Below are 13,186 nucleotides of genomic sequence, written 5' to 3' on the forward strand. Positions count from 1 at the left end.
AGCATTACCTTAATGTAGTGACGTGGAATAACATGTAAGTTTTAAGTATATATCATCACATCTGTTGAAGCTGACTGAGATGTAATGTCTTGACATCCGTGGTTAACACCCAGTCAATCTGAAAAGAGGGCAAGGCAATAGGGGGCCCTGAGACACCTTGACAGAGTGACAAATTGCTCTTTCTGATTCAAAGAACCAGCTTGCATGGCAGAGTTAAACAGCTCCCAGAGAAAGGGGAGGAGAGCATGGGAAAAATACCCGATTTGTTTAGGCCTTCCCATGTATTTTTTTGTTTGTTGCTCAGAGTTGAAGCTTTTATTTTTCCTTAGTCTGAAACAACAGCAGGTTGAGAGGAGCAAAGCCCCTGGGATTCTGCCTCTCCCACTTCTCGTTCTTATAAACTGTTTACAATCTCCTTCAGTTCCTAGCTTTGTATGGAAAAGTTCAGTGGGTCAGCTTTCCCTTTAGCTTCATCCATCATTCCAGTCAATTAGAAATAGTTGAGGGCCAATTGCCCGGTCTTCCATTAACTGAGACACTTCAGATTGTTTAAAATAGCATAAAAGCCCTCTTTGTTGACCGTTGGGCAGGCACTGGATTTGCCCGTTGACGGGCAGCTACCGCGTGGCTGAACAGAACCCCAGTGTGTCTTGCTCTGCTTGAGGGATGAATATTGCTGCTCCAGGCCTTGTCTGGGGTTTGATTCCTTCTCCTTCACCTCCGCCTCTTGCTCTCCCTGAAAGGTGTGATGCCTTCAAAGGGTGAATTACCATGCCTGCTTCCAAAAAACCCGCTCCTCTTTGTGGCTTTTCAGAGCTCCTGTAGTTAAGGGTTTTCTCCAGTTGCTGAAATGTTCCTTTTAACCTCCGTGCTTTAAAAGCTCTTGGCATTATTTGTTCATTGCTTGTCGTGTGTGTTTCTGAAGGACAAAGGAAGTGTGTAAGTGTTCAGGAAACAGTTGGTGCATTGTGGTGTGGGGCTGAGTTCATTCTGGTACCCTGTGCCAGGACAGCCTGCTTTCATTTGGGGCTAACATTTCCCTTCTGTTCTGAGCTGACCAGCCTTAGGGGAGAGCTTGTCAGAGCTCTAGCAGAGCTTCAAGCTTTCTCATAGGTTGGTACGTTTGGGTTCACATTGAAGTGCACTGAATCCATTATATACATGCATATACATAAATATAGATATATAAACCCCACATTTTATTTCACATGAGAAAACAAAAAAGTAAGTTTACAAAATGGATGTTTGTTTATCTGCATCAAAGTAGATATTTATGTATTCCCATATTTAAGTCATTGTCTCTATTGCAGGCTCTGCTATCCAGCGTCATGTGTTTCAGTAGAGGCTGGTCCATGTGCTTTTTGCTGTTCTATAGCCATCTTACTTGAGTGTGCCATCATTTGGTCCCAGTTTTGGCACAGTGTTTCCCCAGTCATGAAGAATTTGGGTAGGTCTGGCTGTGTACGTGTGCTTGGTGCTGAAGACTTGGACCTTGCTGTGTTTCTTGAACTGGGGGAAACAGCCTGTGGCAGTCCTTGAACTTCAGGTCTCCATGTGCTTGCAGAAGGGGCCCTGCCTTGCAGCAAGCACTGCAGTATATGAGGGCTCACCTGATTTTGAAGAACAAATTAAAAAGAGGAGACAGTTTCCTGTACTGCTGCCCCTTAGAGGACGCAGGCTCAGTGATGGGCACGAGCTGCTCAGCTTGGAATCCAGCTTTTGCACTGCTGAGATGAACAGAAGGCTCTCAGGACAAGTCAGGGCAGAGAGCACAGCAGGGATCTTGAGGCTGTGGTGAAAGAAGGGTGCTCTGACAAAGCAGGAGGCTGTGATAACCAGATTTGAGAGTCTTTAGCTGCTGGGGATTTGGATCTTGTACTAGAAAAAGTCTATCTCAAATGCACCAAGTTCAACAAATTCCATCAGTGATTTTCTTCTTCTCTCATGTCTCAGTCTGATGCAGATCTCAAGACAGACTTTTCTTTAGCCGCCTTTTGTGTCCTTCTCCACATGGCTTCAGCAAATAAAAGCTTGAGGACATGACTGTGCTGGAAGTGCAGACCTGAGTGGGAAGGAGACCGTTGGGGCACAGCATCAGCCTGAGATTTGACTCCAACAAAGCCAGTGTTTGCTTGCTTTACACTTACAAATAATCTCATGCTTTGCAGAGATTGAAGCTTTAACGAGTAATTTAAGGAGTAGTAGAGGAGAGAGAATCCACATTTAATTCAATTAGCATTGTTGTCCAATGCCATTAATTATGCCCAGACTTGTAATGTGTTTCACAGGAACTGATACACTTGAGCGTTGTCTGGGCTGGGGTTGACTGAGGACAAGTATGTCCACTGATGTAGAATCCAGCCTTTGTGCTTTGCAAAAACCCTCAAATCTGGGATCTGACTGTAGCCTGGAGCAAGGAGTAGCTGGAATAGCCTGCACTGCAATCTTCAGAACAAAGGAGATCTTGGGGAGAATGAAGATTCAATGTACATGATTTCAGTGCTCTTGAAGAGAGGCTGTTTTAGTGGAAATAATAATCTCCTGCAATTTTATATGATTTCCAGACTGTTTAAAATTGTTCCATAGGCAGAGAATAAAGAACTTTGTTTACTGTCTTGAAGTAGGATGTCTGATCCTCCTGGGGGAGGTTATTCTTTTATTAAAACAGATATAAAATAGCTACTTTGATGGAAATACAATGCTAGGAATTGAAATGGTTATGATTACAGAAGCTGTAGTAGTCTAATGCAAAATAAGCCCTAGGAGATATGTGCCCTAAATGATAAATCACTGTTCTTTAACAAAACAAGAATTACCGTTACTTTACGTTTCTTGCTTATTTTACAAGGTCTTCAGCTGTTTCATCTGCTCTTAACTTTTACAGGCTGGAAGTAAATTGATTGTTGTTTTGTGTTGTAAATAGCCTAGCTTTTTTAAAGCACACTGGAGATGCAAGTACGAATCAACAGGACAGGATTCATTTGGTCTCAAAAAAGCAAAAGTAAAAGGAAAAGTCATGACTACTGACACCACATGCAATAATTGCACTGGAATGTATTCTTATAATTTGGTAGCATTTTGTAATCTCATTGCTTTTGCTTTGAAAGCCTCCAGTAAAGTAAATGAGTATATGTTGTTTTGAACTGAAATTAACCTCCTTCTAGCAGGCAGGGAACTACTGGTAGCATTATTCATTAGGGGTGTCGTGTTCCAGCCCTATCCAGCAGCTTGTGGTTTACTCTGGATAATTAGGCATACCTGCCAGATGTTTGGAATCTGAGATGCTGAGATGTATTTAGCAAAAAAGAGCATTCTAACTACTGGCTTGGAAGCTGAGCACAGAGGAAGTAGTTGAAAAGGGTAATGTGTCCCAGTTTCTACAATTTGTGATGACCTAAATCCTTAACGATGGTGTCTAAAGACAGATAACAAAATCTTTGCATCTTTTCTACATTAATGTTAGTTTGTGACAGCTCCAAGCTAGCATTGTAGAGAAAGCACAGGGTTTGGAGATCAAAGAACCACCTGGTTCAGGGGTAAGCTGGGTGACAGGCTGTCCCCCTGGCTCGCTGCATTCCTCAGTAGCTCACATAGTAAGAAGATGTAGTCGATGCTGGCTGGGTGCCTGTCTGTGTTGAGGTATCTACCTTGAACTTTGCAAGCTTTTAGCCTTTCTGATGCCTAGGACAGTCTCTTGCTAACAATAGTTTTCTCTTGTAGGAATGCAGATCTGTACCCTATCTGCCTGAATCTTCATTTTAGAAGCAGCCAGAGGATAAAAACCAGCACAACACTCATTTAAAGTCAATGTGCTCTAGCTTGCAATTTGCTCATGTTTAAATGCCCAGCTTTTAAGGTTTCCTTTCCCCACAGGCAGTCTGAATACAAAGGCAGGCTATTTTTTTTTTAATAAAGAAAAAGTATTGCAAAAGCTCAAAGAACAAAATATTTCTTTCCACCTTCCATCTCCTCAGGTTTATTATCAGAAAGCAGAGGCTGCCTCTCTAAAGTCTAGAGGGGAACAAAGAGATGCCAGCGCCTCAAGTGCAGCTGGAAGTGAAGGTGGTGGGTGAGCTGTGTGTGTGTACATACGTGTGTGAGAGGAGTGAGAAGGTCCCACCTTGAAGCAGTGTTGGCATTCAGTGGTGAGGTTTACAGGGATAAGGTGTTGTGCAAAAACCCTCTACACATAACTGGTTTCTTTGTTTTTGGTAAGGTTTGGTTGAGTGAAGAGGAATAAAAGTTCTGAGTCTCTACTGTATTTTGCAGTATTGTGTAAATTATTCTCTTTGGAAGAAAGCTTCGCAGCAGGGTGTGAGAAAGGGAGTTGAAGTTATAACACAGTATCTTCAAGAGAAATGTGAAGAGAATAATGTATTTATTGCAGGAGCAAGTTCCCCTTCTGGAGCCACGTGCAGAAGGCACGATGTGCCATCTGAACTCTACCATGAGGAATTCAGCATGTATCAGAAGTTATTTGCCATTAATGATTTGAGTCCTGCAGACTGGAAGGAGTGATTTTCTTTAGGATTTAGGAAACCTTATTCTCGTTGATTGATTGTCTGACCTGAGTTATTCTGTGGCTTCAATAGAAATGGAAGTAGTGCCTGCTTGTATCACTTCTGGTGCCTTATCTTTGAAGGCTGTCTCTGTTGCATTTTGACTGAGGTGATTGACAGAGGCTTATTGTCATGGTCTTGGTTAATATTAGTGCTTACCTGAAAATGAGAGTGGCTTTCTTACTGAAGTCTGAGTTCCAGAAAGTCAGAATACAGCTGTAAATAAATGAAAACTGGGCCAGGGGCATCTCAGCTTGCTTAAAGACAAATTGTAGATCATGCAAGAATTAAATGTGGACCTTAATAAGACATCAGTAACAAAAGGTCACTGTGGGCCTGCACAAAACACGGCACAGCAGAAGAGGGAATCCAGAGGCTATAGCTGGGTTGAATGCAGTTTTTCTAACTGATACAAAATGTAGTGTTGTAGTTCTCTGGTGATGAAGCTGTTCACACATGGAGAATATTTAAACTGTATTGTAATTAGGCTTAGCATCTCTGTTGTAACAGTTTCATCCCAAGCCTTTTTATTTTCCTGTGATGTGAAGAGAAAGAATGGATTTGCCCAGAGTTTTCTTTTGGCAAAGTCTGTTCAATTTGCAATTTTGGGCTCTGTGTCATTCTTCTTGGATTTTCTGTTTTGTTCTTAAAATATGTGTGTAAAAATGTGTGAGTGTGTATAGTTGTTAATAAAGGATATTCTTTGAGTGTCTGACAGGATGTGCCAACAGAAGCCCTGCTTTGCTTTAAAGCCTCTGTAACCAGATACCTTCAGGGCTGGTAATGAAAAGATCAGTTTGTCGTTTCATTTTACGTGGCTGAGGACTCGTAATGCTGGGCAAAAGTCTGATTTCTCAGTGCGTAAGCTGGTTCTTTATTGGCCTCTTGCTGGGAAGCTTCTGAAAGACATTCATCTACCAAAGGGAGCTTCTCTGATTTCTGTGCTGGAACACACAATTGCGTAAGAAAAAGGAAGGTTCTGCTGGCGAGCAGCAGAGTGTTCTCTTTAGGCAGTATCCCTGCAAGAACCCGCTTTTGATCTCCCTACTTTCTGTTTAGATTTTATTATGTTGTCTATCGGTTATAAATTTAAATAAGCTTGTAGCCAGTTGGACCTTACAGACTTAGTTAAGATGTAGGAAGGGAAGCATTTCACTGAATTAATCTCTAGCCATTAATTTTTTTTTTAATTATCGTCACTTTGGGCAGTTTGAGAGAGGTGTCTTTATTTTTTTTCTTTTCTTTAATTGTAGGTGTTGATTTTTTAATAGCCTTCTCTAGTCTCCAACTGAGTGTACTTTATCAAATGAAAAAAAACTTCCAATGGTGTGTAAGATTAAATGCTCTGAACAGGCCCAGTGGGCCTGTTCACTGCAGAACTGAAAGAATGTTTTTGCAGACAAGAATTCCACTCCTTCTATGCTGGGTATTGAAGAGAAAGCTTAAAGCAGATTTAAATATAAGATAGTAGTCTGCTAGTCTGTTGCCTGCTAATAGGAAGTACTTGATAGATGCTTCACATGATTTCTATTTGCTGCACTGAGCCCAGTCATACCAGCACAGCTGTAGCAAGCTTGTCTGAGACAGAAAATACTCCTTTCTCTGAATCTCTGCTTGCAAATTGTTGGGTAAAATGTGGTTTTTTTTCAATCAAAGAAACTGAAATCAGTGGAATAGTTACACCATGATGGTAGAAATGAGAAGTTAATTTTTTTAACCTGCTTCTTTATAGGAACAAAGCCCTAGTAACCAGACTTCAATAGCAATGATGCAAGAGCCTCAAGAAATGGTGGAAGAGACAGTTACTGTGGAGGAAGACCCAGGCACTCCCACTTCCCACGTGTCTATTGTCACTTCTGAAGATGGAACCACAAGGAGAACTGAAACCAAGGTGAGAGGTTAATAACCACTGAGGAAAATGGCAAAGTGCCATCTAATCATGGAATAGAAATAGCAGGGAGTAGCCTGAGTGATGACAATCATGCTATTGTGATCCTCAGTGATTTTGAACATTGTGTTTGCCAGCAGAGCTGAGTTCAGGGTTTTTTCAGTTTCACCTCTGTGTCTAGATTGCTCCCTATCAGCTGTGCTGATTCTGCTGTTCATGGAGCTGTGAACTGAATGTAGAAATTATCCAGGTTAACCAAATAAAAACACCTTCTCAGGCTGCTTATTCCTCTAACAGTCACTTCATTCTACTGGAGCAGTTCACAGCATTGCCCTGGAAACAAAAATTGAGTTGGTAGGGTTTGTCTGAGAAGAATATGTCTAAAATTAGGGACAATCTGTAATAACATTATATGATTATGCATTTGTCCTGTAGAACAAGGAAACAGCCTGTGTAAATAACACCATAGCATTTAAAATCTGCAACAATCTTGTGAATGGCATCTTACTCCTAATACATGGGGAAAGCTGAGTGTGCTCTCAAGTGACTGTACCTCAGGTTTGGCTGGATTACAGGTGTGGCAGACGTTCCAATTTTCCTGATGCCTTTTTGTTCCTTGTGTAAGGTAATTTTGCAGTCTCTGTTGAGCAGGTGCTGTGTGCTCATGGCTGCCTTGCATGCTTTCAGTGCCACTGGAACATTACAAAGATTAAGGGTGATTCCCCTTTTAAAAACTTCTAAACAGGACTGATTTAAAAAAAAAAAGGGGGGGGAGGGGTTTGTTCAACTGCTTTCTGTGTTAAAAGGAGTTGAAGAGAGGTCACTGTGTAAATCAGTGTTTATTTTCACTGGTGTTCCAGATTTGCAGTCCTCTAGGATATCTATTCAGGACATCAGATCCTCAGGTTGAAGTAAATGAGTGTTGATTTCCTGAGGTCAGTAAGCCTGTACCGATTATAATAAACTGAGTGTCTGGTTAAATAGTTGTTGCAGTTAGTTACAGGGTAAATATGATTGACCTATTTTCTCATTTGTTGAAAGGAGATTAAGGTCTTAAAAATAAAACAAATGAACGAAACCCCCACATTTTTATTAGCTCTTCAAATAATCTAATGTATTTAGTTTGTGACTTACATGAAAGAAATGCTGTTTTCTTTCTAGTAGCAGCAACAACAACTGTTTTTTGCAGGAAGGAAGTGATAAAATTACAGTGGGGATGGACACCTTTTCATATGTACTAATAGTAGTGCATAGTTTTAGAAGGCTGCAAGGACATAAGATTATAGCTATGACTGTAAAAATAGAGGTGAGGCCATGCCTCACCTAGATAACAGGACCACATGGAGTGAAGTAGGTTGTCTGGAATAGTCGTGGCACTGATAAAAGCTGTGTGTTTGTCACAGCTCAGAGGTGTGATTTTCTCCTCTGGGTTGGGGACCTCCTGTTCTTCCATCTTGCCACAGAAGAGTACAGTGGCAGCTTCAAAACAGGCATTGTAGCTGCATGTGGGAAAGGAAAATTGAAAAAACAGTAACCCTGGAGCTACTGTTCCATTTCTCAAATGGCTTTCTTGTGTTACTGCAGGTCATTGCAGGCACTGAAGTGTGCCCACGATGGAGGCAGGATGCGTAGCTGTCTTACTCTCCAGTTGTGTTGTTTCAAATAATGCCACTGACTCCAGCTTAAGTACAACCCAGAGCTGTTTCCCAGTAATTCATTGCTACAAGGACCAACAAAAAAATACTAAAAACCCAGTTGTTGAGAAAAGTGGTTCTGAAATTTCAAAACACAGCCTGGCTTAGCCCTGACTCTCAGAAGAGGTGCTGAGAGTTGGCTGGGTTTGTTGCCTCTGAAATGATTTTGGTTTGACTTCTCCTTGCTGTGATAAAAAGGCATAGATTTAACAGCTCTTAGATACTAATATGAGGTCAGATTTTACAAGTTTTTTATATCACTTTGGTCTTCAACTTGCATTTTGTTTTGGGAGAGACTGTGAAAATGAAAACTGTGTCACTGGGGTTTAGTAGCATCAGTTAATTGCCCTGGAGTTAATTGACATTGACACAATCATTTCTAATAGGTATCATCGTAGTGCTTTCATAGCTTGTGCTATTATGTGTGAGAGCCTTACAGAGAAAATTAACTTTCCTGGTACCTCTGTGCAGTGGCAGAATTCTGACCTTGCTGCTCAGAGGAGGGTGCTGAAGAAATCTCCCTGGCATGGGAGATGCAGCCACATGGCTGCTGAGCATCCTACTTGCCAGGACTAGGAGATGTTGAGCTCAAAAGCTGCAGCTTTGTATCTCTGCCTGTTCCCTCACAGATTTAAAGAAATTAAAAATACACTTAACAAATCCCCCCCAAACCAAAAAACTCCACATGAATCTGGCCTTGCATTCAGTGTGCAGGTGGTACTTGTCCTTGTAGAGGAGCTACACTTCTGTGGTGGGAATCCTCACATCTCTTTTCAGTACTCTCCAGTGCGTGAAGTTGACATGGTCACACTGTGCTCAGGGGGGTAGGTTTGTGCTCAACCTTTCTTTTTACTCTGAGCAATAGCCTTTTATCCTCTACGTTGCTCTGCTTGCTCCAAGCCCCTTTAAGGAAGGATTTAGAACCTGTTCTTGTTGTGTCTATAACTAAGGGCTCTGCTGGACAGTGTTGGCCACAATCTCCAGCATATCTGTCTTGCAAAGAAAGTGGTGGCATAAGATACTTCCTCTGGCAGAGTAAATAACACAGGTCATATTTTTTTTTAAGAGCCAGAGAGACCAGAGATGTTTTTCAAATGTATTCTTTCTTTGCTGGATAGTTTATGTGGGGATTTGTCAACCTAATGCCATTTTTGGATTCTTAAAAGGAAAATGTCACTTATTTTTGTTAAATTGTGTGATTTTCTAGGTTGCTGGAGAGCGATGCCTCTGAAATTCTTCCTCTTGAAATGCAGCAAAGGCTGTAAACGTGAACACTCCTGGATGCTGCTGCTCTTTTATTCTCTATTCCTTCTCCTGTTGTTTCAAACCCATAATTTATAGAGGCTATTCTTTTCAATAGTGTATTAAGTAAACAACCTTAATCTAGATGCATTGACAGTTTTGCTTTGCTTTTCCCTCATCTTTGAAAATGCCTGTAGCAGTGAAGCAGGAAGAAGGTGTAATAGAATTTAATATTTGACATATTTTAAATAGAGAACATCTGCCTTTTCAAAATGAGATCTCTCTGGGTAATTTTCCCCTACCTGTTATTCCTTTAGTGTTATACTAAGTCCCTACATAGAATTCATTGCACAAAAGATGTAGCAGATAACACTTCATTTCAACTTTATAATATCTCTGGAAGCCAAATACCTATCAAGCTAAAACAGTGAAAGTCACCTTGGGGAGAGACTTCAACTTCTTGCTGCTGGCTGGAGCACTGCCAGGTGTTAAAGGGAGCCTGTTGTAAGTGGCTCAAGAGAACTCAGTAAAGCAGATTAGATGTGTGTGTGTTTGTGTAAAAGTTGACTTTTTTTCCTTTTTTCAGGCACCTTTTATTTTTGTCTTTGAAATGCCAAAAGATTGGAGAGATTTAGGTCACTGTTCCTCATTGAAATTGATGTTTTATCATAGCAAACTGTGAAATCAATCTGTATACAAAGTTGTTTCATTTGTAGTCCATCCATTTTCTTTGAGCTTTCCAATACTCAGCAGGTCCAGCTCCCAGCAGTGATTAACTGCTGTTTCCACTTCCAGCACCTGTGATAAGAAAGTGGTTGTTACCAAAACTCTGGGTTGTGCTGGTGCCAGGTACCCCAAGAGACAGTTCTTCCAAACTTTGCAGGAAATGCAAAGGAATTAGGCAATAGAGCCGGAATGGATTTTAGCTGAAGTTGAGGGCCCTTTCAAAATGTGAAATATTAGCCTTAAAATTGAAGGGGAGAGATTTCAGCTGTTGTTTTGAAAACCTACAGGGTGAGTTCTTCCACGGCATTTAATGGAAAGGTAATAGCTTCAACCTGCACAGGCTGATAAATTTTTACTGTCCATAGTTCAAAAATAAGCTCACAGAAATGTCAGGATGCACAGAGCCTCCTGCATTCCTTCTCATCTGATTCTTGTTTATGACAGTTTCAACAAGATTGTTTTCCCTGTCAGCTTTTATAATGCTTTTTTTATTAAAAAAAATAGAGGCAAAACAAAACCAACCTCAAAAACAAAATGGAGGCAGAGTTATTGATAAGGTGACTGCATCTGACCATGATAGCCCAGTTCCACAGATATCTTGGAGTCTTCACTCCTTTGTGACTGAGACACCTGTTTGTACCATATGCACATGCATCCAGTAAATCTAATTGTTGGATAGTTTAATGTTTGTTCTCCTGTCCTCCTAAATAAATAGGAGGGTGAGGAACAGAAAAATACAGAAGCTGTTTCAAATGTATGAATATTTCCTTTATGTTCCATTGGCAAATGTATTTCCAGAAACAGAATTAGTAAAACCATTATTTCCTGTAAGGGAAATACTTATTAAAGAAGTGTTATTTGTGGGGTGAGCAATGGTAAGGTCTGAAGTATACTTAGATTTTCGGGTGTAGAGTGCAGCAATGAAATCACTGAATTGAAGTATCACAGAATTTGGGCTGCAGAGAGGCTGAATTGTAAATTGGATTTTTTTTTTGCCCTACAGCTGAAATCTGGGTATCTGTACAGGAAAAAAAGAATTACAAATATATTGTAAGCATACTCAGACAGCCTCTTCATAGGGAAGTATTCTGAAGCTTTCTCCTGCTACTCTGAGATTGAGGCATTTAAACAACTGAACATCTTTGCTTTGTCATTGAGTGAAAAAGCCTTTTCAAACAGGTTTTCTTTAGGGATGGAAAGTAAACAGAAGAAGTCAAATTGCGCTCAAAGTAACTTGTAACTCTCCATTTTTTATTAGAGCACATCTGCAGTGGGGAACTGATGATAATAAATGTTTTTTAAGATGGGGTGCATCTGAAGGATCAGGTGTCTCTCAGATAAGGCTGTCTGTTGGGACTCCCATTTGGAATAGCTTCATTCTCTTTGGCTAATGCATCAGTATTAAGGAAACCACAAAAATGTTGGGAGAGAAGATTACTGTGCTGTCAGCTGCTCAAGCTTGCCTGTGTTCTTTTGAGAAATAGAAATTAAACGTTCCCTTGAGCAGGATTTCCTGAAATAAACGTGTTTGGTTTGTTGGTTGGGTTTTGTCTTTAGTTTGGAAACCTTTCATTAAATAGACCTTCATCTGTGTGCTGGCTAATTGCTGCCAAAAAGCTTCCCTTTATTGTCCTGTCAGCAGCAAAATGTGTTTATCACATGATAAATCTTCTGTCTCAGTGCCTCTGTCTGATAAATGAGGCATGAGTACAAATACTCCCTCTCTCTCAAAATATAAATGGCTCTGTTTGATGGCCCCAGTGTAACACCTGTAGCATTACCGAATGCTTTTATACTATGAGAAATGCATAGTTTAATGCTTGAGTGAAATGTTCCTTTTTATGTGTCTGACCAAGGTGGTTTTGATTGTCCTCATACTTTGTGTTTGCTGCTGGGTGCAGCATTCAGAAAATAGTGAGAGGTGAAGCTGTGCTAACGCTGTAAACTTGTTTTTACATGTGCTGTGCTGCCTGACACTGAGTGTGGCTTTTTGATGAGCCACAGCCATTGAAAGTCTGTCTGTGCTAGTCTAAAAGACAGGAAAATAAGGCAAAGTGTAGATAGAAATTGCAAACTAATCCCTTGCATTCTGTGTTGGCAATTTAAACTAAAAACCCAAATCTCTGTAAATACTCTGTAGAGTGCCAGAGCATGGTGAAAACCTCACTAAGGGTAGCTGACGGGTCACACATTGTCTAGGAGGTGATTTTCAGTGATCTGAAATTCTGCTTTGTGGTTTTTGTGTACATGCAGCAGCTGTTGGAGACAATTGTCCTGGCTGTTAACATTTCTGTGGTTGTTACCTTGTCTGTTCACCAATAACATGGAGCAAGTCTTTGATGAAGGTGGACCTGATCCTGCAGGACAAAGTTTATTCCTCCTTTTGTGCTGTTGCTGCAGCCAGAAGAGATGTGTTAGGTACTTCGTGTTGTCTGATCTTAACAGCTTTAGGAAAAATGACACGTGACAAACTGAGCAAGCGTGGCAGCTTGTGTCTGAAAAGCAGTGCTTGGGCTTAGATTTGTTGTGTAGTGCTGAAAGAAAGAGCTTTGTGAGGTTATGCAAGGGCCCTTCTTGGCATTTAGAAAGCTCCTTCCTTGTTCCTTTCCGAGCATAAGTATCCATTTCTGATTCATCAAATTGCTGACATCTACCTTAATTCCTGTTACTGCCATTACTGGTTCCCAAATTCAAGAGCACAAAGGCCCAGCATTTTGCATCCAGTTTTGTCATGGCTTTGCAAAACTTGCATATTTCAGGCCTGAGAAATGTCGTTTTTTCTGCTCTTAGAAGATCACTTATGAGTATGGTACTTTGAATAAAAGTATTGTTTCTGACTTCAGTAGAACACTGAGCTGTGTTGCTTTGTGTGTATCCACTTCACAAAGAGCTACTGTAAACTCCACCAGCTCTTTTTCTCCTCTCACTGCTGAGTTTATAAAAGCTGTGACAGTGGTCACGCTGACAACTGAGTGCAAAGGAGAAGCATTGTGCACAGGTAACAAGCAAAAGCCCCTGTTGGATTGTGTGTCATTAAATAAATGTTGAGTTTCTCGTTTCCTTTCTTCCAGTTATTA

General features: G+C 40.7%; 1 protein-coding gene across 8 annotated transcripts in view; it reads left to right on the forward strand.

Moving 5' to 3' along the window:
• Positions 1-13,186, forward strand: part of ARVCF (ARVCF delta catenin family member) — a 245,417-nt gene that overhangs the window by 154,067 nt on the left and 78,164 nt on the right. For all 8 annotated transcript variants that reach the window (XM_068208793.1, XM_068208796.1, XM_068208794.1 and 5 more), the window contains one exon: positions 6,292-6,450. In XM_068208793.1, the coding sequence (XP_068064894.1) occupies positions 6,292-6,450 (159 nt within the window). The remainder of the gene's footprint in view (positions 1-6,291; positions 6,451-13,186) is intronic.

This window comes from Anomalospiza imberbis, chromosome 18 (genome assembly GCF_031753505.1).
Source record: "Anomalospiza imberbis isolate Cuckoo-Finch-1a 21T00152 chromosome 18, ASM3175350v1, whole genome shotgun sequence".
In the NCBI taxonomy this organism is placed as follows: domain Eukaryota; kingdom Metazoa; phylum Chordata; class Aves; order Passeriformes; family Viduidae; genus Anomalospiza; species Anomalospiza imberbis.